Source organism: Elephantulus edwardii, unplaced genomic scaffold (assembly GCF_000299155.1).
Source record: "Elephantulus edwardii isolate Elephantulus edwardi_28Jun2011 unplaced genomic scaffold, EleEdw1.0 scaffold00039, whole genome shotgun sequence".
NCBI classification, from domain to species: Eukaryota; Metazoa; Chordata; class Mammalia; order Macroscelidea; family Macroscelididae; genus Elephantulus; species Elephantulus edwardii.
This window is the reverse complement of record NW_006399789.1, coordinates 20,609,772-20,636,352: the sequence shown is the minus strand read 5'-3', so window position 1 is coordinate 20,636,352 and position 26,581 is coordinate 20,609,772. Positions and strand designations below refer to the sequence as shown.

Genomic DNA, 26,581 nt, shown 5'->3' with positions numbered 1-26,581 from the left:
ACCAAAATATCCACATATTCATTTGAGTCCCAATACAGACAGCAAATTAATTTTACAAAGAGATAGAAAAGGCAATTTTCAAGATTATTTGAAGAGAATTGAGACCCAAATAAGCAAAGCACATCTGAAAAAAAAGAATGAAGTGGGATGCACAGCACTCCTTGACTTCAAAAACAACTACACAGCTGTCATACTCAAAACAGCATGGCACTGGTACAATGGCATGCAAATAGACAAATAGAATAGAATCAAGAACCCATATATTAATGCATCTATCTATGATTAACTGATATTAGGCAAGGAAAGAACCAATCAAATGGGGAAATAACTTCTTCAACAAATTATACTGACAAAACTGGACTACTTCCTGCAGAAAGCTGAAACAGGATGCACATGTCTCACCATCACATAAATCAACTCAAGGTGTTTCAGAGACCTAGGGGTAAATCCCAAAACCATAAAGAGCATAAGAGACAAAGTCCAAGCTTAGAAAGCCTAGCTCATGGTATAAAAAGGCTGACATATACAACCAGTAAAAGTTAAAACTGATGGATTGGACATTCTGAAAATTAAATTCCTGTGTGCATCAAAAACATTTTCCAATAGAGTGAAAAACAGACAAACAAAAAATCAAACCTGCTGTCTGGGGGGGAGGCAATATCCTTTTAGACAAGGGTCTCATATCAAAGTTTACAGAATCCTTCAGGACATCCACAATTACAAAATGGGAGAAAGACTTGGAAAGATTTTTCACAGATAGCCAATAGACACATGAAAAAAATGCTCAAAATCACTGACAACAATAGAGAGGTAAATCAAAGCCACAATGAGATACCATCTTATCCCAGTAGCAGTTGCAATATTTAACAGAAAAGCAAATAATTAATATTGGAGATGATGTGGAGAAAAAAACTCTTATGCACTTTTGGTGGGATAATAAAATGTTACAACCATTCTGGAAGGCTGTTTGGGATTTCTATTGAAGATAGAAATTCCATACAACTCAGCTATTCCACTGCTTGGAATTTACCCTGAAAAATTTAGAAGTGAGGCACAGAGATTTGTATACCAATCTTCATAGCAATACTCACCATTGCAAGAACATGGAAAGAACCCAAATGTCTAAGCTCAATCAAATGGACTGAGAAATTGTGGTACATTCACCTGATGGGATACCAAACAGCATGCAGGAGCAATGATTTTGAAAATAACTCCCTAACTTGGGAGGGACTGGAGAGCATTACACCAAGTAAATTAGCTCAGTCTCGTAAGGAAGTAACTAACTAGTAAAACGTGTATGAGGATCTAAGGGATGGTGCGTAGGAGCAGAAGGGTGAGGATGGGTAAGGAGGTAATAATAGGTTCGCACAATTGGATGGGTGGAGGGAGGGATGAGTAAAGGAAATACCAACTTTGTAAGCAAATGAATATAGAATAAAAAAAATTACTTAAAAAAAATATCAGCAGAACAAGAGCCCTCTTTAAAAGCTGGTATCTTAAATTAGGACTTCTCTCCCTCTTAACTTTAAGAAAATAAATTTTATATTTCTAAACACAAGAGACAATTGGTAAGATAAAAATGTAAAAAGTTGTGCTGCAGGTGGTTAGAATTCAACAGCTTCTGCTGGAAGAGGTGCAATCTCCTCCTGTGTGATTTACAGCCTCTGAAAATCTATTGGAAGGTCAGTTATTAGTCTGTTAAGACTCAACAGCACATTGCAACAACACAATGAGTCTCCCTTGTGGATTTTCTGCTACAGCAATATTAAAAAGTGCACGATTTTTAAAGTTTAAATAGAATTCTTCCTTTTTTTCTCTCTTTCTATAATCAATATACCCATACATACAAATGCCATGAAAATGTAGAGAAACATTTCTACAATTCAGGAACTATAAACAATTTTTTAAAGAAAGTAGTTATTATTTAAATTAGCATTTCAATTACATTTTCCCCTGACCACTTTCAGATACATGTTAATGGAAAGGTGAGTAGAATCATTTGCTTGGTAACTATCTGTTGTGTGTTATTCTATGTATTATTTCATATTAAGCATTTAGGAATAAGATGACATGTTTAGAAAATAAATGTAGTAAGCTCATTCTATTCAGAAAGAAAAGTTAGAGCTGGTATCAAATATTTTGTTCAAGGAAATAAAAGAAATGTATCCCTTCTAACCTTGTTTCTCAAAGTACTTACTATTTTTATTGTAATACTCATTTTTCTTGACTTTTACTTTTTTATATGGCTTGTAAAACTTTTTTATATAGTTATGGAACTAGAGTTTCAGTTCTTAAGAGCAGAAATCTAGTATTATTAATGTTGTTTTTTTCCAGGATCCTTAATAAGCCAATATTTGTAAACTTAGCCCTCAGAAACATTTCTGATGTAGGTTATCTGATCGAATACATAAACTCTCTTAAATTACTCTCTAATTACTATTTTCTCCTCTATAAACACATTAGAATTCTCTAAATTAAATGATTTATTCCTTGCAAATATATTTTATGAGAAACACAAGCACAGGCTTTACATATGGATTTCACAGGATGGCATGCATAAGAATCAAATCTATTACATCTGTATAAAGATTTGCTGGAGAACCACAGTATCAGTTGTGAAAACCATGCCAAGTGCTGATTGTGGAACAGATCACCAACTACTCATATGCAAGTTCAGGCTGAAGTTGAAAAAAATAAAATCAAAACCACAGGAACCAAAATTTGAACTTAAGTCTATCCCACTTGAATTTCAAAATCAACTCAGGAACAGGTTTGAGGCTTTGAACACCTTGAACAATGAGCAAAGGCCAAATGAACTGTTGGAGGATATCAAGAATATTGTCCATGAAGAATGTAAAAGATAATTACAAAGGGAGAAGAGGAAGAAAAGACCAAGATGGATCTTAGATAAGACACTGAATATTGCATTAGAGCATCAAGAACCCAAAGTTAAAAGAAGAAATCAAGAAATTAAAGAGCTGAACAGAAAATGTCAAAGGACAACTCTGGATGACAAAGCAAGGTATAATGAAATGTGCAAAGACCTAGAGACAGAAAATCAAAAGGGCCAAACTTGATCAGATTTCTTAAGCTGAAGGAATTGAAAAACAAATTAAAGCACAAGTGGCAATACATAAGGATACTTTGGGCAGAATATTAAATAATCTAAGAAGCAGTAAAAGAAGAAGGAAGGAGTATATAGAGTCACTGTACAAGAAGGAATCAGCTGAAACAGAAGAATATAATGAAACAACATATGAGCAAGAGTCTATGGTCATGGAGGAAGTTCCAGCTTCTCTGAAAGAATTGGCAAAAAACAAAACTCTAGGAGTTGACAGCATACTAACTGACATATTTCAACAAACAGACGCTGTCATTGATGTGCGCACTAAGTTGTGGCAAAGAATCTGGAGGACAGCCACCTGGCCAACTGACTGAAAGAGAATGATATTTGTTCCCATTCCAAAGAAGGGTGACAGGACAAGTGCAGAAATTATTAAAAAATGATTGGATCAACACATCAAAAAAGAAATGTCAGATGTGCAGGCTGGGTTTAAAGAGGACATGGCACTAGGGATATTATAGCTAATGTTAGATGAACCTTGGCTGAAAGCAGAGACTACCAGACTATGCAAAAGCTTTTGACCTTGTGGGTCACAACAAACTGTGGCTGATTCTGCGAAGAATTCAAATTCCAGAACATCTGATTGTCCTTATGCGATACCTGTACTTGAACCAAGAGGCAGTAATCAGAACAGACCAAGGTACAAAATCAAGAAGGGTATCCACCAGAGATGCATTCTGTCTCCATACCTTTTCAATCTGTATGCAGAAGAGATCATATGAGACACTGAGCTGTACAAGGAAGAATGTGGCATCAGGATTACAGGAAGATTCAATCAACAGCCTGCGCTATGCAGATGACACAACTCTGCTTGCTAAAACTAAGGAGGACCTGAAGTGCTTGCTACAGAAGGTCAAAGACTGCAGCTTTCAAAAGGATTGAAGCTCAACCTCAAGAAAACAAAGATTCTCATCACTGGGCCAATTGGCAGCATCAGTATGGATGGTGAAGAGATTGAGATAGTTAAGTTTTGATTTGTTTAGTTCCACAATCAACACTTCTGGTACCAGCAGCCAGGAAATCAAGATACGAATTGCACTGGGAAAGTTAGCTGTCAGACACTTCTATGGAGTATTGAAGAGCAACGGCATCAGGCTGGAGACTAAGGTGTGCCTGATCCAGGCCATAGTCTTCACAATTAGGTGTTATGCCTCAGAGAGCAGAACACTGACTAGTGATGATAGAGAACTGATACCTTAAAGCTGTGGTGCTGGAGAAGAATGTTGACTATACCATGGACTGCTAGAAGAACAAACAAGTTCATTCTGGAAAGGGTGAAATCAAGTGGCTCCTTGGAGGCAAGAAGTTGGAAGCTTCATCTTATATACTTTGAGCATGTTGCAAGGAGTCATTGGAGAGGGACATCATATTTGGGGGAGTTGAGGGACAGCACTAGAAAGGAAAACCCTTGATGAGATGGATAGATTCAGTGATCGGGGTAATGAGAGTAGGTGTGTCGGAGACAGGCACAGAGGTTGGCACAGGACAGAGCAGGGTTTATAGCTCTTGTACATAGGGTCACTATGAGTTGCAGGCAACTCAAAGGCACAGAACAATAACAACAACAACATAACTATATTATGCATTAGTCTTACATGCATATTAAATAACATTGGGAAAGCATGTACTGGAAAAAGAAAATTAAAATTATGAATTAAGTTGGATAACCAATGTTTTTATGTTCTGTTGAGTTGACTACCACTCACAGAGACATTGTAAATAAGGTTCTGAACTTTGCCCTATCCTGAGCCAACCTCAACATCTTCCATTTCACTTAATCAGGGTCTTCTTCTCTTGCACTGACCTTCTATCCTTCCAAACATGATGCTCTTTTAAAATGATTCCTCCCGACAACATTGTTTCTCTTTAGCACTTTGGAGGGTCCTTGACAGCCGATTTTCCTAAAACAAATCATCTTTTGATCTCCTAACTGCTGTTGTCAAGAGTGTTGATTGTGGATCTGAGAAAACGGAAATCATTAACAACCTCAATCTCTTCTCCATGTATCATGATACTACCTATTGTCCAGTGATGAGAATTTTTGTTTTTCTTGATGTTGAGATGCAATGCATACTGAAGACTTCAGTCTTTGATCTTCTGCAGCAATCACCTCAAGTCTTTATTTCAGCAAGCAAGACTGTATCACCTGCATAATGCAGGTTATGGTAAGTGTTGTCCAATCATTTTTCTTATTTTGTGGAAGGATTTGTGCATGCTTCTGCTCTTAATAACTTACATACGAGTGCATTTGCTCGCCTATTATCTTCTTTGTGTATGTGTGTGTATAAAAAATTGTCTGTCAGATGTTGTACTAAAGCATAGTTCCCAGACTAAAAAAGAATAAGAAGTAGGATTGGCCACCAACTACTGACATTATAGGCCCTGCAAAACCCCATTAATTTATTAGGATTAATCCTCCTATCCCCTGTACATCCTCAACCCTCTGCCCTTGGATCTTTATATTCATTCTACAATAATGGTTTTGTACAATAGTGCAGGGGGGGATTAAAAATAGTGTTGTAAAATTTTATGAGTTGGGGGATCAGAGAAATTGGAAGAATCTGTTATGGAACACAACCTATTCAAATTTTGTAAATAAATGAGTATAACAATAAGAAAAAAAGTTGAAAGATACATTGTTAAATAAAGAAAACAAAGTGAGGAATAAAACTGGAAAAATTTATTAGTATTACTTATAAGACAAATTTAAAACCCATGTATAGATTTCCTATCTCTGAAATGCAATAAAAAGGCTGTATAGAAGATTGTTGTTGATGTTAGTTGCAACTAAAGTGACTTGAACTCTTGTGGAACCAATGTGTACAGTAAAATTGCTCCACACTATTTGCATGGATATGAAATTTCAGAACCAGATCATAATACCTGTTTTCCACAGGTCGCAAGGCAGATTTAAATCATTGACACTTCTGTTAGTAATTTTTAATCCTTAAACATTTGTACTTCTGGACAAGAATATACAATGGACAACCAGGAGAACAAACCAGATTGTCCTAGAGAGGGTCAAACTAGGGTGCTCCTTGGAGGCAAGGATTCTGAAGCTTCATTTCACATACTTTGAGCATGTTGCAAGGAGGGACCAGTCCTTGGAGAGGGGCATGATGATTGGAAGGGTGGAAGGACAGCACAAGAAAGGAAGACTCTCAATGAGATTAATTGACTCTGTAACTGGGGTAAGGGTAAGTGTGTCAGAGACCATCAGGTTGGCACAGGATAGAGCAGGGTTCAGAGCAGTTGTACATATGGTCGTTATGAGTTGCAAGTGACTCGATAGCACAAAACAACAAGCAACGCAGAGATTTCATGAGTTGGTTATGGTCAACAAATTTTCCTTTAATATAAGCACCTTTTTATTGTTCCTTGTCCTAACTGCCCTCATTTCTAATTCATCTTCACCAGGGCTGCCCACAAAATCTTTTTAAAAACAAAAGCCAGTCATGTTACGCTGTTTTAACCACTCTAAAGAAATCAGTAACAGCAGCTAGAAAATCAAAAGACAAACTGCATTGGGAAAGTCTCCTGTCAGGGATCTCTCTAGAGTAATGAAGACCAATGGTCAGTCTGGAGACTACAGTGCACTTGGTCCAGGTCTTAGTCTTGACAATTACTTGCTATGTGTCAGAAAGCTGGACAATGACTCGGCAGAAAGATAATTGATGCTTTTCAGCTCTAGCGCTGGAGAAGAATATTGGATACACCATGGACTACCAGAAGAACAAGCAGGTTCATCCAGGAGAGGGTGAAACCATGCTGCTCCTGGCAAGAAAGGATCAGTCCTTAGAGAGGGAGAGCATGGTTGGAAGGTTGGAGGGACAGGGCAAGAGAGGAAGACGCTCGATGAAATTGACTGAGTCGGAGACAGGGGTGATGATGGTAGATATGTCAGAGACAGTAAGGTTCGCAGAGGATAGAGCAGGTTTCAGAGCTATTGTACATAGAGTCACTGTGAGTTATAAGCAACTCTATGGCACATAAAAACAACAACAAAGGGATCTTAGTAAAAGTCCCTGAGTAGAGGAGGAAAGAAAGAAAGGAAGGAAGGAAGGTAGGTGGCCAGGCTTCCAGATCCTATAGAGCCTGACAGAACCCCTGTGACTATGGGCCTAGGTCACCCTTTCACCATGGAGCAAAACAACCAGGTGGCTCAAATTTCAGCCAAACAATAGAAAGATCTATTCAGGTGAACAAAAAGACTAGAAGACACTAAGTGGCTAAAATAATCAATTACATAAAAGCAAAAGGAAAATGCCTTCCCAGGGGTACAGTTTAAAAGGTGTTAGAGGGATGGGTTAATGGACCTGAAAAAATTTGTGGAAGGAAGTGGGAAGTAAGCTGTTGCAATGTGTGTATTGCAATTAATATCTTAAAATAAAGTGTGGATGAATAGTTGAATGGAAAACTAATTTGCTTTGAAAGCTTTCACCTAAATCACAATTTAAAAATGACTGGATTATAGAATCATGTTAAACCTGGCCACAGTCTATCAACTTCATGCTTTCTATAGTCTAGAGTACATCAATGCTCTACCCAGACACTCTAATCAATCTAAAGAAAAAAAACCAAACCAAAACAAAACAAAAAACCCCAAGAACTAAATACCACCATCTGTAATATGCATTTTTTGGTGAGACACGAAATCTCTTTATGTGTGTAACTCAAAATTCTATTCTTACTGTCTCAAAAATTCAAAATTAGTTGGTAAGCCATTCCCTCTCATCAGTGATTTCTCCAACACTTCCTCCATAATGTAGTTCCTCCTTGATTTGTATCAGCTTGAATTTTATTTTTTGGTTATAGTCTACAGTGTAAAGACTTAATTGTTCAACTTTGATGCACTAGTATTTAACCCAGTGCTATTAACAAAAAAATATAATAGAAGTATTGTGGAACAGCTAAATGTTATTATAACTGAAATATTCTCCAGTTGCTCTTTAAGACAGTTTCGGTTATTACCCAGCAAAAAAAAAAGAAAGAAAACAAAGGAGAATTTTCTGGTTTAAGATTTCATGGGAAAATGCTTTCCATTACTTGCATGTGGTCATATTTATCATCAGTTTAGTTAATTTTGCTTTCCTTTTAATTTGTTTGGTTTAACTTATCAAACGTGTCAAAAATAATAAGTCAGAAAGAACACATAAAATACTAATATTATTAAGGAAAGTAGAAAAAAAATACCACTGGGTATAACCTCAAAATAATTAAATAGTAGGCACTGTTACAATGTTAAACCAAACGAATTCTTATAGAGCTGGATATTTCGTTTTACCCTGAAGGCCGACTGTCACTGATAACTAGTCTCTGTGATTGATAACTATCTGCGACCAGAGTGAAAATCAATATATGGCTCCATTTTGCTGATGAAGGTATAGCCAAAAGGCCCAAATCCAATTCTTTACCTTGTGTTTTCTCTTATATGCCTGAGTATTGCTTTTTGGCTTTGCTTTCTACAATTCTGAATTTAAGGCTAGAAAAAAAGCATTTTTAGTAAATGTTTACATTTAAAATGAGACAATCTCCTTTTCAATACTTCATAGATCTACATGTTTCAAGGAAAATTGCCAAGAGCTTTGAACTTCAATATAAGAGTAGAGAATAGTTTTCCCAACTGTGTAAATATGTTACCTTCCGGACACTCTGAACTATTGACCTGCCCGATGAGGGAGATGCTGTGAAAATGTCACTTAATCATCAAGCAGTTCCACAATGGGGGACCAAGAAGCAGAAGGCAATTTAAAAGAGCAATTTTAACATGCGATTGCCAAAGCATGCAATGCAGACTATTTCTGATGATGGCATATTTTATTTCCGTTTAATAAGAGAAAGAGAAACTGTATTTTTCTTAGCTTCTATACCAGATGGTATACCCAGAGGAAATAGACACACAGAGGGAGAAAAAATACTTTCTCTAATTGTTCAATTATAAGGCTGGGCTCTATGAGGAGGAGTGTGACATCAGGATTGGTGGAAGATTCATCAACAGTCTGTGTTATGCAGATGACACAAGCCTGCTTGCTGAAACTGAGGAGGACCTGAAGCACTTGCTGCAGAGGGTCAAGAACTACAGCTTTCAATATGGATTGAGGCTCAATATCAAGAAGACAAAGAGTCTCACCATCAGGATGGATGGTTAAGAGATTGAGAATGTTAACTAACAACTTTAGTTTGCTTGGCTCCACTCTCAACACTCTTGGAACCAGCAGCTAGGAAATTAAAGGATGTATAACAATGGGAAAGTCTGCTGTTAGGGACCTCTCCAAAGTACTTAAGAGCAATAGTGTCACTCTGAACACTAAGGTGCTCCCAATACAGGCCATGGTCTTTACAATCACTTGCAATGTGTCAGAAAGTTGGACAATGATTAGGGAGGAAAGAAGGAAAATTGATGCCTTTGAGCTGTGTTGTTGGAGAAGATTATTGAATATACCATGGACTGCTAAGGAAACAAACGGAATCATCCTGAAGAGGGTTAAAGCAGGCTGCTTCTTGGAGGTAAAGATTCTGAAGCTTCGTCTGACATACTTTGGACATGTTGCAAGGAATGACAAGTCCTTGGAGAAGGATGTCATCATTGGGAGGGTAGAGGGACAGCACAGGAGAAGAAGACCCTCTATGAGGTGGATTGATTCAGTGACTGGGGTAATGCAGGTAGGTATGTCAGAGACAGTGAGATTGACACAGAATAGAATAGGGTTTGGGGCTGTTGTACATAAGTTCACTATGAGTCGCAGGTGACCAGACAGCACATAACAATAATTGGTCAGGGGAATTTTTGAGTAATTATCCATTTAAGACAATGCCATATTTATACTTGTTTAAAAATTTCTAAAATGCTGGAAGAATCATTATTTGAACAATAACCTAGGTCAGACTGTAAAGCTTGCAATGAAATAATCATACCGTGTGAGTGCCTGGAGAAGCTATTGGCAGACATAGGTCAGCTTTAGCCACCAGAGGTTTTAATTACCACCTTTTCTAACTTAGAAGACCCTAAAATGAGTAATTTCACTTACCAAAAGACTCTGATGTACTTAAAGAACCCACACACACCAAGAGCTTTGGCAACCAGGCAGGATATTTTGTAAAGAGGGTAAAATCTAAGAAAAGGTGGTTCTGTTTCTGTTTCCTCCCCCAGCCCACTTTCTTATCTGTTTAAAATAGTTAAATCACAACAAGTATTTGACTTTGAAGTACATTATTCATTTTTCCTTTCAATGAAAGTTAATTTGTAAACAACTGATCTACATATCTCAAGAAATATATTACTTATGGGATACTATTTTAAAACTGCACCTGCATGCCACTTTTTAACTGAAGTGCTTTCTTTCATTTATACTCTTATTAATACTCATATTGGAAAGGAAAAGTAGAAAATAAGGTAGATGTACAAATGGAAATTTCAGATTTTTAAAATATTTTAAAAAAACCACAGAATTTAAAGTAAAAAAAAAAAATGGAGTTTAACCTCCCGAAGCTTAAATTTACCAGTTCTAAAACTGGAAAATTAATACCTTTTGTCGTGATTTTGAAATAGTATTAAGCAATAATTAAAATTGGGAATGGATTTCTATTTGGATTTGCAAATCTGAAATATTTTCACTAACATACGTAATTAAAATTACTTATGTGATTTATAGGAGGAAAAACCCTCTAGTTATCAATTTCTGCAAAGTGAACAATGTTAACTACAATGTGAGATAAAATGCCCTTGGTTTAAATAGTGAAAAGTTAATTCACTTTGTTGCTGTTGTTAGGTATCCTCAAATTGAGTACAACTCACAGCAGCCCTATGAACAATAAGTCTGTGCCCTGTCCTCTCCCGTCGATCCTCAACAGCCTGGCACACTTGAGCCTATTGCTGCAGTTACAGTGTCATCAATCCATCTCACTAAGGGTCTTGCTCTCTCTGGCTGCATTTCCACCTTTAAAAATATGAACTCATTCACAAACTTCCGTGTCATGCTCGTACAGGCGCCACAGTTATCTTCTCTGTATGATCCCAATTACAAATTAACTATAAAACACTTGTGTGATGGAGGCATACATGATATGAAATACAGCTTTTAAAATAAATTTTTTAATTAGCAAGTAAACATAATGCGAGTAGGCCCGATAATGAATCCACAAATTCATGTTTTTCACATAAAGAATCAGAAAAAAAGAGACTCATCATATAATTCTAAAATGTCAAGGGATTTATAAATTTGAAAGCAGTGATAAGGACATATAAGTTACTTTCTTTTTTTCTTTTTTACTCAATCTTCTTCTGTGTAGAAAAGATTATTTGGAAAACGAAATACCCCAAAAGCATTGTATGGTCACATTTTCACTTTTTCCACAGAGTTCAATATGTACTCAGAACATTCAAGAGGGATAAATCAATGTTCATTAGTGTGTTGTTTTCATTCACTTAATAAAATATAACTAGCTTTAAAACACAATGTAACTTACTTGCAGTCTCTATTGGCTTTCAGATCAATGACCAATATCCAATAATTTCATAATTATCCAAAGTTACATCATTATGTTGACCATGTGCTATATAACACTGATAATTTTTAAAATGTTTATTTTGTTGGTAATAAAAAAATTAAAGTATGAGATATTTAAAAGAAACAAATTTAGGCTTAGAAAGCTAAATGAAAACTACTATAAAATAAACTAACACTGAGGATATACTATAAAATAAACTAACACTGAGGATATACATGGCAGAATTCTTATTCCTTGTAATGATTAAATGAAGAGGAAATGTCATAATTTTAGTAAAAAGCATATGTAGATAATACCTCAGTAAAACAAAAAGACTTTGTTGCTAATATATCTTTATTTTATTTTAGTATGTGCTGTTATTATGTGCTGTCAAGACAGAATCAACTCAGGTGACATTCCAGTGAGTTTTCAGAGACTATAAATTGCATGAGAGGAGAATGCCCATTTTTCTCCATCTGTGGAACTGGTAGATTCCAACTTCCTGCCTGTGAGTTGGCAATGCATGCAGCTTACCCATTAAATCACCGGAATAAACTAATTTTCTGTTTTCACATTATTTATTATTAAAAATATTTCTCTAACTAGATAAGATGAGGGTCTATTTGTCTTTCCCTCAAACTGTTTTCTTATTACCATTAGAGCAATATATTCTCTGAGAAGAGTGGATTTAACTTTAGAAGAGGTTAAAAAAGCAGATCAAGCAATAGACTTAGTCATAGAGAACTACTCAAAGTCTTTTAGCAGGTTTTCAGACACTCAAATTTATGATAACTATCAATAAACTTGTGAGCACTCAACTACTAGAACTTAACATACAACACTTCTTTAAAAATTGAACTGGATAAAAGAAAAAATCAACAGACACACACTTTGCAGACTATAGTGTTATCAGTTGAATTTGAGTTTGACCTTAGAATGGAGTATATATGAATTGCTCTAGAATACAATAAATGTAATGGGAGGGAATAAACAGATGTGTAAGAATCAAGATATTGTTTAGGCATTTACATATTCTAAGAGCTCTAGTCTAGGTCTAGTAATAGGAAGAAGCTGAACTGCAATCCCTAAGGCACATGATTCAAATCCACCAGCTGCTCTATGGGAGAAGGATGGGCAATATCCTCCTGTATCATTTATTGCTTCTGAAAACTCATTAGAGGGTCAACGAATAGGTTGGTTCCAACTCGATGGTATATAACACCAAGAAGATTCCCACAGTCTCAATATTAAATTTTCACACCTTAAATCATTAGATGTTCAGGCCATATAAATTCATTTATTAACTGTGCAGGTGTTTCAATGTAGTAGATGATGCTTTATGTTTCAACAAAATGCTTCTTTAAACTAGAAATTAATCTAACAGCTTTTATTAATGAAATAATCACTGCAATAAAACATGCACCTAAATAATTTAGAATATTAAACTTTCTACTGGTTTCAATAAATGGTTCATATTATTTCCTGTTATGCCTACACAGAACAATATAATACAATAGAATTTTGTCATTCTTTTTTTAATCTTTGTGTTTTCTCCAGTTGTTCTTAGTTCATTATCATAACTCAGATATGAGGATGGTGAACACCACCCTATTAAAAACCTAAATCCTCTGTCATCGAGTAAATTCTGACTCATTGAGACCCTACAGGACACAGCAGAACTGTCTGTCTGTCTATAAGGTTTTTAAGTTTCTAAATGTTTATGATGTAGCAGGTGGCTACATCTATCCTCTAGAATATAGCTGGTAGAGAAAAGCCCTTAACCCTCTTGTGACCAGCTGAGCTCTTTAACTACTGAAATAATAGGGCTCATAGAATAATAATTCCCAAAACTCATTGCCTTATATATGGACATGTTTCATAGTTGACACTCCAGCAGGTTTTCCAGGGCCTGTACCTTATGTGGGTGAAGATTGCCCCATTTTCTCTGGTGGATTTGAAATACCAAAGATGCTCATCAAGTTATCAGCACAATATCTTATGTATAAGACCACAAGAGCACCCTTATCAATAATAATAGGGCTCAGATATCCAAGGAAGCAATTTCTATATTATAGTGGCGGGGATCAAGCTCCTAAGCCAATAAGGAACCTCAACCATACGATTGTCTATGGTTTAAATGAAATATCCCAACAAGGCACTATTTCAGTGTAATTCTGTTTTCTGTTACTAATCTAGATTAATCTAGATTGGAAGCAGGAGTGGCAGCCAATTCCTAAACAACATGCATGCAGAAATACTATGAACTTTGATAATGTCAATAGTTGGAGAGGGCTTCAGACCTTTTGTTCACAGGGTTAGTATGTATGTATCGTTTTCTACTCAAAGGCAATCCACAACAACAATCTAGATTATAACCTTTTGATTTCCCCAGTGTGGTTCTATTTAGTCTGTGAGCTATTTAATTGGATTTTGGACCCAGCAAAGCAGAAATAAGATTGATATTGAGATGAGTAGAAAGAAGTATGGGAGCCTCATGGGAATTAGTTTTGTGTTACTATTTTGTGATGCTATTGATGGGGACAGTTCCCCTCCTTGAAGTTGGTCAAGGTCAGACATGACCGCCCCCACAGGGTTCTTGCTCTTTGTATAGTTAATAACACTGAACTTATAATAAAGAAGTATTCATTTGCTCTGAAATCATGGACATTATGATATAGTTAAGGTGGTGATATACCTAGTTCACTGGAATTTTTTATATACCGCATTATATTCTAAACAATAAAAATGCTACTCTTTAATGTCTTTTGCTAGATTTCTTCATATTGCAGAATGCTTGCTATTCGTCTTACCTGCACATTTTGTTCTGGTAATCAGTGGAGGTCCTGGAAGCCCGGTCCCACCTTCCCCAGGTCTTGTAAGGAGAACACGGATCTCATATTCAGTATCTGGGTCCAAATGCCATAATTTATAAGTTGGAGCATTGACTGCATGAGTTTCTGTCCAGGATCCTGATGTCATCCGATACTCCACTTCTTTCAAGATAATGGGACCATCGCCAATAATGGAGTTAGCATTGAGTTGAATCAGCAAATATGTAGGCCCAACACCAAGCAGCTGGGGAGGGGCAATGGGTCGTGGTGGTTCTAGAAAAGATAAATGTGCAATCTCATCAGTTAAGTAAGAAAACATTAAAATATGAAGCTATTGTAATGCCTTTAAAAGCCTTAAGGTCTAATGGATGATTTATTTAGTAGTACGTGATAAATATTTAAAAGAAAACATGGACATGAGCTATCTGGTAACCATACTTTTAAAGGTAAATACAGCATTGTTTCTGCTAATGGTCTACAACCCTTTACAGTAGAGCTTTCTTCTCTTTATTCACAATATGGCTTTCTATGAGATAAACTTACAAATTAACAGAATACAAAAGAAACAAAGAAATATATTTAAACATGACTCATTCTAGTTAGCTATTAACAGAGCTGTGGTGCTGGAGAAGAGTATTGAAAATACCATGGACTGCTAGGAGAACAATTTCATCCTGGAGTGGATGAAGCCAGGCTGCTCCTTGGAGGCAAGGATTGTGAAGCTTCGTCTGACATACTTTGAACATGTTTCAAGGTGGGACCAGTCCTCGGAGAGGGACGTCATGCTTGGGAGGGTGGAGGGACAGCACAGGAGAGGAAGACCCTTGATGAGATGGATTGATTCCATGACTGAGGTAATGAGGATAGGTGTGTCTGAGACAGCAGATTGGCAAAGGATAGAGCAGGGTTTAGGGCTGCTGTACTTCAGGTCATTATGAGCCGCACACAGCTTGATGGCATATAACAACAACAACATTAAGTGAAAGCAGGTAGATTGGAGAAGGGGAATGAAAAATAGTCAAAATCTACTAAATGATTATTTTAAAATGGACCATGTTTGCTCAGGACAGGGAATTCTGGTGGTGAACTTGGTAGAGAGTAGGGGTGCTAATCTATAGGTCCAAGCTCTCTCTCGGTTCATATCCAACAGTGGTTCCAAGATAGAAACATGACAACCTCCTCCCATGTGATATACAGCTTCAGGAATGCACTGGGGGTGGGGGAGGAGGAGAGACAAATATAAGTCAGTTACAACTCAACAGCAATGAGTGAGTGAATGAGTAGGTGATGTTAGGGATAGGCAGAAACCAAAACTAAAACAGTCTATATAGAGAAGTAAGGATTTTAAGTTGTATTTTATGAAAAGTATCACTCTAGCTAATAAATCCCAAGTTAAAACATCTCTCTCTCTCTCTCTCTCTCACACACACACACACACACACACAAAGACAACCTGGCCAGTATCCATACAGAGGCAAAAAATCTTTCCAGTACATTATCATATCATGTTGTGAAATTCTATGATACATATGTAATCACTATGTTTTTCTAGGCACTGTATCTCAATATAACATGAAAGAAAGTTATAGACAGTAATGTATACTAAAAAAATATTATTTTAAACTGAGAGTTTGTAGAAGGATATTTTAAGGGTAAAACATGAGTGGAAAGTGATTATCTAATGAGAAAAGCTTTGTTGTTCTCCCATCCAAATACCAGGAGCTCTGGTGATGTAGTGTGTTACAAACTGTGCTGGGAACCAAAAGGCCAGAAGTTTGATTCCATCATGATTCTGTGAGAAAACGACAGTGTTCTCTTATAAAGATTATAAAGATTTACAGTCTCAGAAACCCAGTGAAGGGCTCAGTCACTTATAACTGATTTTACAAGAGTAGGTTTGGTGTTTGGATTTGGTATCCAAATACATATAAAAAAATGTTACTCATTAATAATATAACTGATTATTGCAATTGTTTTCAAATTAGTTGGTAACAGAAACAAAAACTTCACTTAATTGGGAGAAAATTGCGGCAATGAATGAATGGAAATCCAAAACCTCTGTAAAAAAATAAAAAATTTAAAAAACCCAACTTCACTTAATTCATGTTTAAAATGGGAATAAATTCAATAATAAGAGAAGATAATACATGTGCTTTATAAACTGTATTAATTTATAATTTTATTTCTAACAGAATTAAGTGGTATCTTAAACTTAATTGATATACTTTAAGCAAAAAACCTATTCCAAATGTTGTGCAATATTTTTATTCAGTGAAAAATAGTTAACTGTTTTTATCTAATGAACAATTTTCTATTTTGTATGTATGCAATGGAGAATTTATTCACAGAATTAGGAGTGTAAGTTGAAACAGTTCAGAATAGTAATTTAAGAAATAAAGTAAATCATAAGTAGCCTGGCATCAACCAAGATAGAAATACTTGTCTCTATCTGGGATATAAATTATGTGAAGAAATTAAGAATCAGAGAAGGTTTTGGGAAATAGGACTAACTGGACTCTTCTAGATGAAGATAATGCTAAGCATTTTTCACTGTTGAGAAATGTGTTTATTTGAAAAATTATCCGTTTAGAATAAATGGGTTAAGTTACTCTAAACTGTAAAGGTCACAGTAAGGGTGCAAAAAAATAAGTTAATGAAGATGAGACAAATATAATGAAAATAAAGATAATATTGGCACAAGCTGAAGGTTTATCTAATGTCACCATGTAGACATGGTTGAACTGGGGATTTGCTATGTATTCTTTCACTAAAAATACTATAAAATGTTAATAGAAAAAAGGAAGATAAATCTTGCACATTAAAAAATTTACCAACTCTTCAAATATATTTTATATTTAGATTTTTAATAAATTGAAGTATAGTGAGAGAAAGTTGATCTATTTTCCAAGTTCTAAAATTTCACAAAAAAGAAATAGAGAAAAGAACATAATGGCGAGAAATGCAAATGTCTATCAGAATGTTGCATATATTTTACAGAGCACTCTGTATTTTGTGAATAAACCAAGCTGATTCATATGTATAGTGTTTGTTTTCATTCCAGATGGCTCATATACTGACTAATTGAAGTAGAAAACAATGCTGAATGTGCAGTTTACAGGGGTTCTACCCTGGAGCACCAACACCTCACCCACTTCAGAGCTTACCAACAGCCTTTAAAGATGTATGACACTCAATGTGATGAACAAACCTCCTACATTTTCCAAACAAATTAGAAGTAATAAAAGTTAGTTCATTTACAAATATATAGCAATTTTGAAACTTAATCCACTACATATTAATGCAAACAAAATGCCATTGAGCATTTTCAACTCATTTCTTGTCCATGTGTTTCAGAGAAGAATTTTATTCCATGTTTCAGAGTAGCATTTTATTCCATGTAGTTTTCAGTGGTTATAACATTTGCAAAGTAGGTTCTAAGACCTTTGTTTTGAGGTTCTGTGTATGTTTGAACTATCTAGTTAGTACCAGAGCATAATTCAAATGAAAAAAAGACCAGCTCCATTGACATACAGTTGATTTCAACTAATAACAAATACGCAGGACAGAGTTAAATTTTACGAAGCAGAGTACCACATCTTTCTCCATGACACCATTGGTAGGTTTCAGATTTGGCAGCAAAGCATTTTATCACTGCACCACCATTGTTGTTGTGGCAGTCTATGAATGTTCAGATATGTTCAAGACTCTTATCCAGCATCACAACTCGAAGATACCATCATTATTCAGAAAAAGAGAAATCTCTAAACCTTATATATCACTTCTGTGAAAACTAAGAAAACATAAGAGGAAGCTCTAAGAGGAAAAAGAAAATTGGCAATACATTACTAACAAAATACAATATTATAGATAAATGAAAGAGTAAAGCAAAGCACAAGGTTGTTCTACCTTTCTCATCTTCAATGATCTGATGTGCAAAACAAAAAACTCGGAGTCAAGAGTTCAAGAGCCCTCGTTTTAAAAATGTATACATCACTATAGCTTGGTAAATGTTAATAAGCTATTTACAATGTTAGCGTCACAATTTCATCATAGGTAAGCTAAATATTAAGAATTATCATCATTTCTGGGGTGAGGGGGAGATTGTATAACAATGAAAAAATTTTTCTTTTCAAAATGAAAAGTGATCTGGGGGGAGGGGTGAGCAGGGAGGAAAATGTGCAACAATGAATGAGTGGAAATCCAAAGTCTCTATAACCTTTCATTAAACTCTTAATTTAAAAAAAATTAATAAATCAGCAAGCCTTATATGTGACATTATTTTGCTTTCTCTTGGTTTTGCCAGAAAGTACACACATCTCAAAGCTGGAATTTATCATTAGACACTAGGGTTTTACACACATAAAGAACTAAGTCAGCTATAACCTGGGATGAAAAAGGGTAAGCAACTCACTCTGGTCATTTTTGCAACTTACATGCTCTGCTCAGGCAAACAAAAGGACCAGTGTAATAATCAAAGGTGTAGTTCAAATTTGGAACTGTGGCACTTCTAAAAACAGCTTAGAAGCTTATACATTGATTAATGGCATGATTGTACTAAGTGAAACCTAACATTAATGAGACTAATACTCCACTACATATTAAATTTTTTATGTTGCAAGTAAAAAGCAGTCTTACATTAGCATATGTATTTTGTTTGGAGGCCCTTGAGAACAAGAAGGCTTATTTATAAAATCTCTATTCATTTCAATAAATTATGCATGAATTTTAATCAGTTAGCAAATGAACAAGTAATTGTTCTGCAGCAATATTAATATTCCTCATAACTTAATACACTATCAGACCCAGAGGTGTGGTACGAATAAATCCCAATAGTACACAAGGTATCAACTGAAGCATGCAATCCACAAAATACAAGATAAACTTTGCCGATGTTACCAATTAACTTCCAATTAATGAGTTACATTCATTATTCTAGAAGCAAACCTATTATAAAATCCCAATTATACATTCAAATTGCTTTATTTGTTTTCATATTTCAAATAATTTTATAGGATCTTGAATTAAGGATAAGTCAGGAAAGTATAGGCCCATCCAATTATTCTCACTATAATGTTATTTTTAGGGACATATATGTGTGCCACTTATCAAAATTCAGTTAATTAATAAAATGTAAACTCAGAAACAGAAGTCAGAAAGCCAGAAAAAGCCCTAGTTAACAAATTAAATGAAAGGCAAAAAACATTTGTAGACTCACTTTTCCAGTTTGATAACCTAAATACCTACCACTCAATCCTATTTCTTTGCAAAGTGATTTATTTATTTAAAAATTCATGCATGTCTCAGAAAAAGGTTTTTGTGAAAAATATTTTAAGATTAACCCTCCTATTGTAGAAGTAGGCAATATTTCATGAGGTTTAAAAGGACTTTGTAACAAATTATCATAAATTTTATGACTTAAAACTTTTATTCTCTCATGGCTCTGAAGGTCAGAAATCCAAAATCAACAAACTGGGCTGCAATCAAGGAATACTGGCAGAGCCACAATTTCTTTTCATCCAGGTCTCTTCAAGGAGAATCAATTCCTTGTCTCTTCTGGCTTTCAGTGGCTTCTGCTATTATTTGATTTGTGGCCATACACCTCATTCTTTGTCTCCTTTTTAACATTATTTTCATATCTCCAAGTAGTTCATTTCCCATCCACTTCATTTTAATCAGGAAAATAAGCCTGGTTTTAGTTGAAGCTACAGATAAAATAAATCCCTCTATTGCACCAACTAATTCAGAATAGACAGGAGACAGGACACAACCCTGGCGTACACCCTTCCCAATTTTGAACCATGCAGTGTTCCCTTGCTCTGTTCTGACGACTGCCTCTTGGTCCAAGTATAGGTTTCGCATTAGCACAATCAAGTGTTCTGGTATTCCCGTTCTTCTCAGAGTAAGCCACAGTTTGTTATAATCCACACAGTCAAAGGCCTTTGCATAGTCAATGAAGCACAGATAGACATTCCTCTGGTACTCTCTGCTTTCAGCTAAGATCCATCTAACATTAGCTACAATATCCTTAGTTCCACAACCCCTTCTAAGCCCAGCTGGGACTTCTGGCAGTTCTCTGCTGATGTGCTGTTCCAATAATTTTTGGATAATCTTCAGCAGAATCTTGCTTTCATGTGAAATCAATGATATTGTTCTATAGTTTCCACACCCTGTTGAGTCACCTTTCTTTGGAATGGGAACAAATATAGATCTCTTCCAGTCAGTTGGCCAAGTAGTTGTTCTCCAAATTTCTTGGCACAACTTGGTGAGCATGTCCAGGGGAGCATCTGTTAGCTGAAATATGTCAATTGGTATACCATCTATTCCTGGGTCAGAACAGATCATCCAGAAGGCTGGCTCTATGAGGAGAAATGCAACATCAGGATTGGTGGAAGATCCAGCAACAATCTGCGTTATGCAGATGACACAACCCTGCTTGCTGAAACTGAGGAGGAACTGAAGCTTTTGCTGCAAAAGATCAAGGAATGCAGCCTTCAGTATAGACTGAGGCTCAATATCAAGAAGACAGATTCTCACCACTGGACCAGTTGGCAGTATCAGGATGGATGATGAAGAGATTGAGATTGTTCACAGCTTTAGTCAGCTTGGTTCCACCATCAACACTCTTGGCACCAGTAGCCAGGAAATTAAAAGACGTATTGCAATGGGAAAGTCTTCTGTTTGGACCTCTCTAAAGTACTGAAGAGCAATATTGTCACACTGGAGACTAAGGTGCTTCTGATACAGGCCATGATCTTTGCAATCACTTGTTATACATCAGAGCGCTGGACAATGACTAGGGAGGATAGAAGGAGAATTGATGCCTTTGAGCTTTGGTGTTGGAGAAGAGTATTAAGGGTATCATGGAATGCTAAGAAAACAGATTCGTCCTGGAGAGGTTTAAATCGGGCTGCTCCTTAGAGGCAAGGATTCTGAGGCTTCATCTGACATGCTTTGGTCATGTTGTAAGGACAGACTGGTCCTTGGAGAGGGACATCATGCTTGGGAGGGTGGAGGGACAGCGCAGGAGAGGAAGGCCCTCTATGAGGTGGATTGATTCAGTGACTGGTGTAACCGGGATGGGAGTGTCAGAGACAGTGCGATTGGCACAGGACAGAGCGGAGTTTAGGGCTGTTGTACATAGGGTCACTATGAGTTGCAAGTGACTGGATGGCACATAACAACAACAACAATTCAGAATATGGGAACTCTGGTGGCTCACTGGTAAGGAATTGTGATGTCAACACAAAAAGTACATGGTTTGAATCCTCCAGCTGTTCCTCAGGAGAAAGATCAGCAGTCTTCTCTGAGATGACTAATTGCTTCTGAAAACCCACTAAAGCGCCACTATCACTTGGTCCTGACTCCATGGTACACAACAGTAACAAACAACTCAAATCATGCTCTATTTCAAAATTCCTCATTTAATCAGATCTGCAAAGACCACTTTTCCTTAGAGGATCACAATGGCTGCACTAGAAAGAAGGATTTGATGTCATTTGTCATCCATCAAACAACACAAACTGTAATCTGATCCACTTAGAAAGATTTCTAAAAGTTCACATTTTTGTTCCTAGTTTAGTTTCTCAATAGTAAAATGATTACCCTGCTCAACAGCTAACAGAAATGCTGAAGGTTCACATCCACCCACACAGGCATTTATTGAAAAATTAGTCATCGAAAACCATATGGAGAATGTTCTATACTGTTGTGGTGATTTTCCTCTTATCAGCAGGAATATTGTAAGCAGAAATAATTCTAAAAAAGAAACACTGTGCTCTTCTTTATTCTTATCATCTGACTAAATTCAGAATAGTTGTATTTATCCATAGAAAACCATAATTTGTCATACTGTCATTTTATTTTAGGTATTTCCTCATTGAAAAAGTAGATAAAATTAGAAATGAGAGAAATTATTACTGCAATTGGCAAGAAGAGTCAATGCTCCCTAACTTTTCTAGATCCATACAAATTTCAACCTTAAGAGAAAGACTTGTTTTTCTCATTAGCTACCATTTGTTTACTTAAATAAAGAGATCACTTCGAAATTAATTTTATTTTATGTGTTGGGCACTTCCTTAAGTGATTTTGATCCAGTTCCTGCTGCAGTTAACCAAATTCAGTAGTTGACGATTTCTGTTGTTTACTTGTATTTCTCGTTCCTCATTAATTGTGCAAATAAGAAGGAAGAGATAGTAGAGGAGGAAGACAGCAATGGGAATGAAGAATGTCTTCATACCAAATAATTCAGACATTATTTATCAGTTACCCTATAATAATTGTTCAGTGTTTTTAAATTATGTCTCAAACAGGATAACAATATAATTTAATGGTACTTGAACACTTTAAATTTTGAAATAATAGCACTGATGAGTCAGATGTTGATCTTTCCTCCCTTATGAAATGGAAAGCATAATTAGAAGCACGTTTTCCTTGAGCATTTAATATCCTATATACGACAAAAGAAGATGCTTCATTTTTCTTCAGATGCACAAGTCTCTGGGGTGACATGAATAGTAAAGTATTTCATTACTAAATGAAATATTGGTGGCTTTCAACTATCCAGGATTCTGAAAGCTTGCACCTCATTGCCACTGAATTAATTCAAATCTATAGTGCATCTGTAAAACAGAACACAAATGCCTACATGATTTCTAAAGACATAATCTCCATGGAAAAAGACAGCTCTATCTTTGCCCTAGAGAGTAGCTGGTGAGTTTGAACCACCAGTCTTTGGTTGTCTTATTAAAATTTATCCACAGCACCAAATATAATGGCATCAAAAATACTACAGAGTGAAGCTTTACTCTAAACATGAAAAAGTTCCAAGTTGAAATCAATCATGCAGCAACTGCTTGCTTATTTGTTAACTTTTCCTTATGATGTTAAAGACACAAAGTGCATATTGGGAAACGTTTACATTTTCTTAAAAAGGCTTTCTTCTACACCATTAATTTATAAATAGTAGATCAAATAAAATTTAAGAGCACATCTATTTCTTCTCCATGTTAGATTTCCTTTGTTAACAATTTATAAGCCTACATAGCTACTTGTCCGTTTGAGTGCTAACCACTAGCCCATGATGATTGCTAATATCACTATTGAAATAAAGACACTCTCATTGATACAGATTTGAACTATTTACAGATCAATCACTGGAATACTTTTAAAGTTAAAATTGCTTTATAATTCATTGTTTAAATCTTTTTTAAAAAGCCCATCAATCTAACTGATAGATGTCTTTTAAATAACACTGGGGTGGTCCATAAGCTTTGCCCCAATAAAATTAGCACTAATACATCACAATGCTTGGATATACTCAAACTTATACTGCCATTTTTGTTGTTATGTGCCATCGAGTTAACTGTGACTCATAAGAGATCATATATACAACAGCCCTAAACCCTGCTCTACCTGTCCCAATCGCACTGCCTCTGACACACCCATCCCAATTACCCCAGTCACTGAATCAATCCACCTTATAGGGGGTCTTCCTATCCTGTGATGTCCTTCCACCCTCCCAAGCATGATGTCCTTTTCCAAGGATTGGTCCTTCCTTACAACAAGTCCAAAGTATGTCAGACAAAGCTTCAGAATCCTTACCTTCAAGAAGCAGCCTGATTTAACCCTCTGTAGGATGAACTTGTTCATTTTCTTAACAGTTCATGGTATAGTCAATACTCTTCTCCAACACCTCAGTTCAAAGGCTTCAATTATCCTTCTATCCTCCCTAGTCATTGTCCACTTCTCTGACACAACAAGAGATTGCAAAGACCATGGACTATATCAGGCACACCTTAGTCTCCAGAGTGACATCATTGCTCTTCAGTACTTTGCAGAGGTCCCTAACAGCAAACTTTCCCATCGCAATACATCTTTTGATTTCCTGGATACTGGTGCCAAGAGTGTTAACTGTGGAGCCAAGTAAACTAAAGCTGTGAACAATCTCAATCTCTTCATCATCCATCCTGATGCTGCCAATTGGCCCAGTAGTGAGAATCTTAGTTTTCTTGATATTGAGCCTCAATCTATATTGAAGGCTTCATTTCTTGACCTTCTGCAAGCAAGCACTTTAGGTCCTTCTCAGTTTCAGCAAGCAGGGTTGTATCATCTGCATAACACAGATTGTTGATGAATCTTCCTCCAATCCTGATGCTACTTTTCTCCTCATACAGCCCAGCCTCCTAGATAGTCTGTCCTGCATATAGATTGAAAAGTTATGGCAATAGGACACAACCATGGCATACAGCCTTCCCATTTTTGAACCATGCAGTGTTTCCTTGACAACTGCCTCCTGGTCCAAGTATAGGTTTCACAATAGCACGATCAAGTATTCTGAGATTCCCATTCCTTTTAGAGTTAGCCACAGTTTGTTGTGATCCACACAGGCAAACACCTTGGCATAATCAATGAAACTCAGATAGACATTCCTCTGGCATTCCCTGCTTTTCACTAAGATCCATCTAGCATCAGCTACAATATCCCTAGTACCATGACCCCTTCTAAACCCAGCATGCACTAGCAACTAAAAAATAATAAAAAACGGCCACCTTACCCATTATCACTTGCAAAGTGAGTTGGTAGACTCATTATTCATTGTTGTTGAGTCAGCATCAAGTCACAGTTGACCACTTTTTGGTCATGGAACGTACTTTAAGTTTATAATAGAGAGTAGAAAGAGTTTCTGTTGGGCTTATTGACCACAGTGTCTGAATATTTCTCTCTCTCTCTCTCTGTGTCTCTCTGTCTCTCTCTCTCTCACACACACACACACACACACACACACACACTCCTTCTTATAACTATAAAGCACAACTCTAAATTACTGAAAATAAATTTTAGGAATAATGACAAGACAAAAATAAAAAACTGCAGTGGAATGCCAAAGCTATTATTTAATGGATAATAAAATAGATAACCAAATCTATTTTAACCAGGTATTTTTTTATCATTATAAACTATCTCTACTGAAGGATGTTGTTTAAGAGAACAAAGTATGCTATTGGCCCTGAGTCGATACTGAACTAGTAATAAATTTATTCAATTCCTAGAATATATAGAAAATATAACATCCAAAAAGTCAATAAGGTCTTTTAGAGAAATACCAACACAGTGATAGAAATTATTTTCCCTCTCCAGCTATTGCCTTTGTTTCTCTAATTACGTCCTTCACATTTAATTTCTTTTTATTTATTCCTTTTTCATTTTTCCACCATGCCACTTTTGTGCCTATGATCAAGGAGGCCAGGCAATGGTTTGGGGCCACAACTTGCTCTGGCATAGAACATTAAAACAGACCCACGGGGATGGGCCTGCCGTAAATCCAAACCCATGTATCATCCTTCACACTGCAATTTCTCAAAAGCACAGGGGCAAAATTTTGAGAAAAACTAGACAAGGGCCATAGGAGTGATCATTTGTTCACAAAGGCTGGACCATGTTTATCAACGCAAAACTCAGATGGGCACCTGAGTATAGTTTGCTCATTAACAAATAAAGTAATAATGGTGTATTAGATATACAAGTTATTGATATATAGTAAGAAATATAAATATACTTATATTCCAGACTAATCATATTATCCAAGTTCATTATTGTTAGAAGTTAATTGTAGGAGAATTTCAACTTTTCTTCTGAAGAGCAAAACACTGAAACAAATTATTCAGCGAATGTTTTTACACACTATCAATCAAATTATTCAGTTCTCTAATGTTGTTTTTATATACTATCAAGTCTGAAGTGACTCACAGCTCACCCTCCAGCAGGGGTTCAGAGGCTTTAGGGCAGACAGCTCCTCCTTCTCCAGTGGACCAGCTGGTGGCTTTGGACCACATGACTTGGGATTTTTCAGTACAAATTCGGAACCACTAAGTCACTGAGGAGGACCTGAGGCACTTGCTGCTGAGGGTCAGGGACTGCAGCCTTCAATATGGATTGAGGCTCAATGTCAAGAAGACAAAGATTCTCACCACTGGGCCAACTGGCAGCATCAGGATGGATGGTGAAGAGATTGAGATTGTTCACAGTTTAAGTCTGCTTGGCTCCATGGTCAACATTGTTGGCACTAGTAGCCAGGAAATTAAAAGACGTATTGTGATGGGAAAGTCTCCTGTTAGGGACCTCTAAATTACTCAAGAGAAAC

General features: G+C 36.2%; 1 protein-coding gene across 4 annotated transcripts in view; it reads right to left on the bottom strand.

The window, feature by feature from the left end:
* Positions 1 to 26,581, bottom strand: part of PTPRK (protein tyrosine phosphatase, receptor type, K) — an 801,885-nt gene that overhangs the window by 311,396 nt on the left and 463,908 nt on the right. For all 4 annotated transcript variants that reach the window (XM_006884996.1, XM_006884997.1, XM_006884995.1 and 1 more), the window contains exon 7: positions 14,422 to 14,715. In XM_006884996.1, coding sequence (XP_006885058.1) covers positions 14,422 to 14,715 — 294 coding nt within the window. The remainder of the gene's footprint in view (positions 1 to 14,421; positions 14,716 to 26,581) is intronic.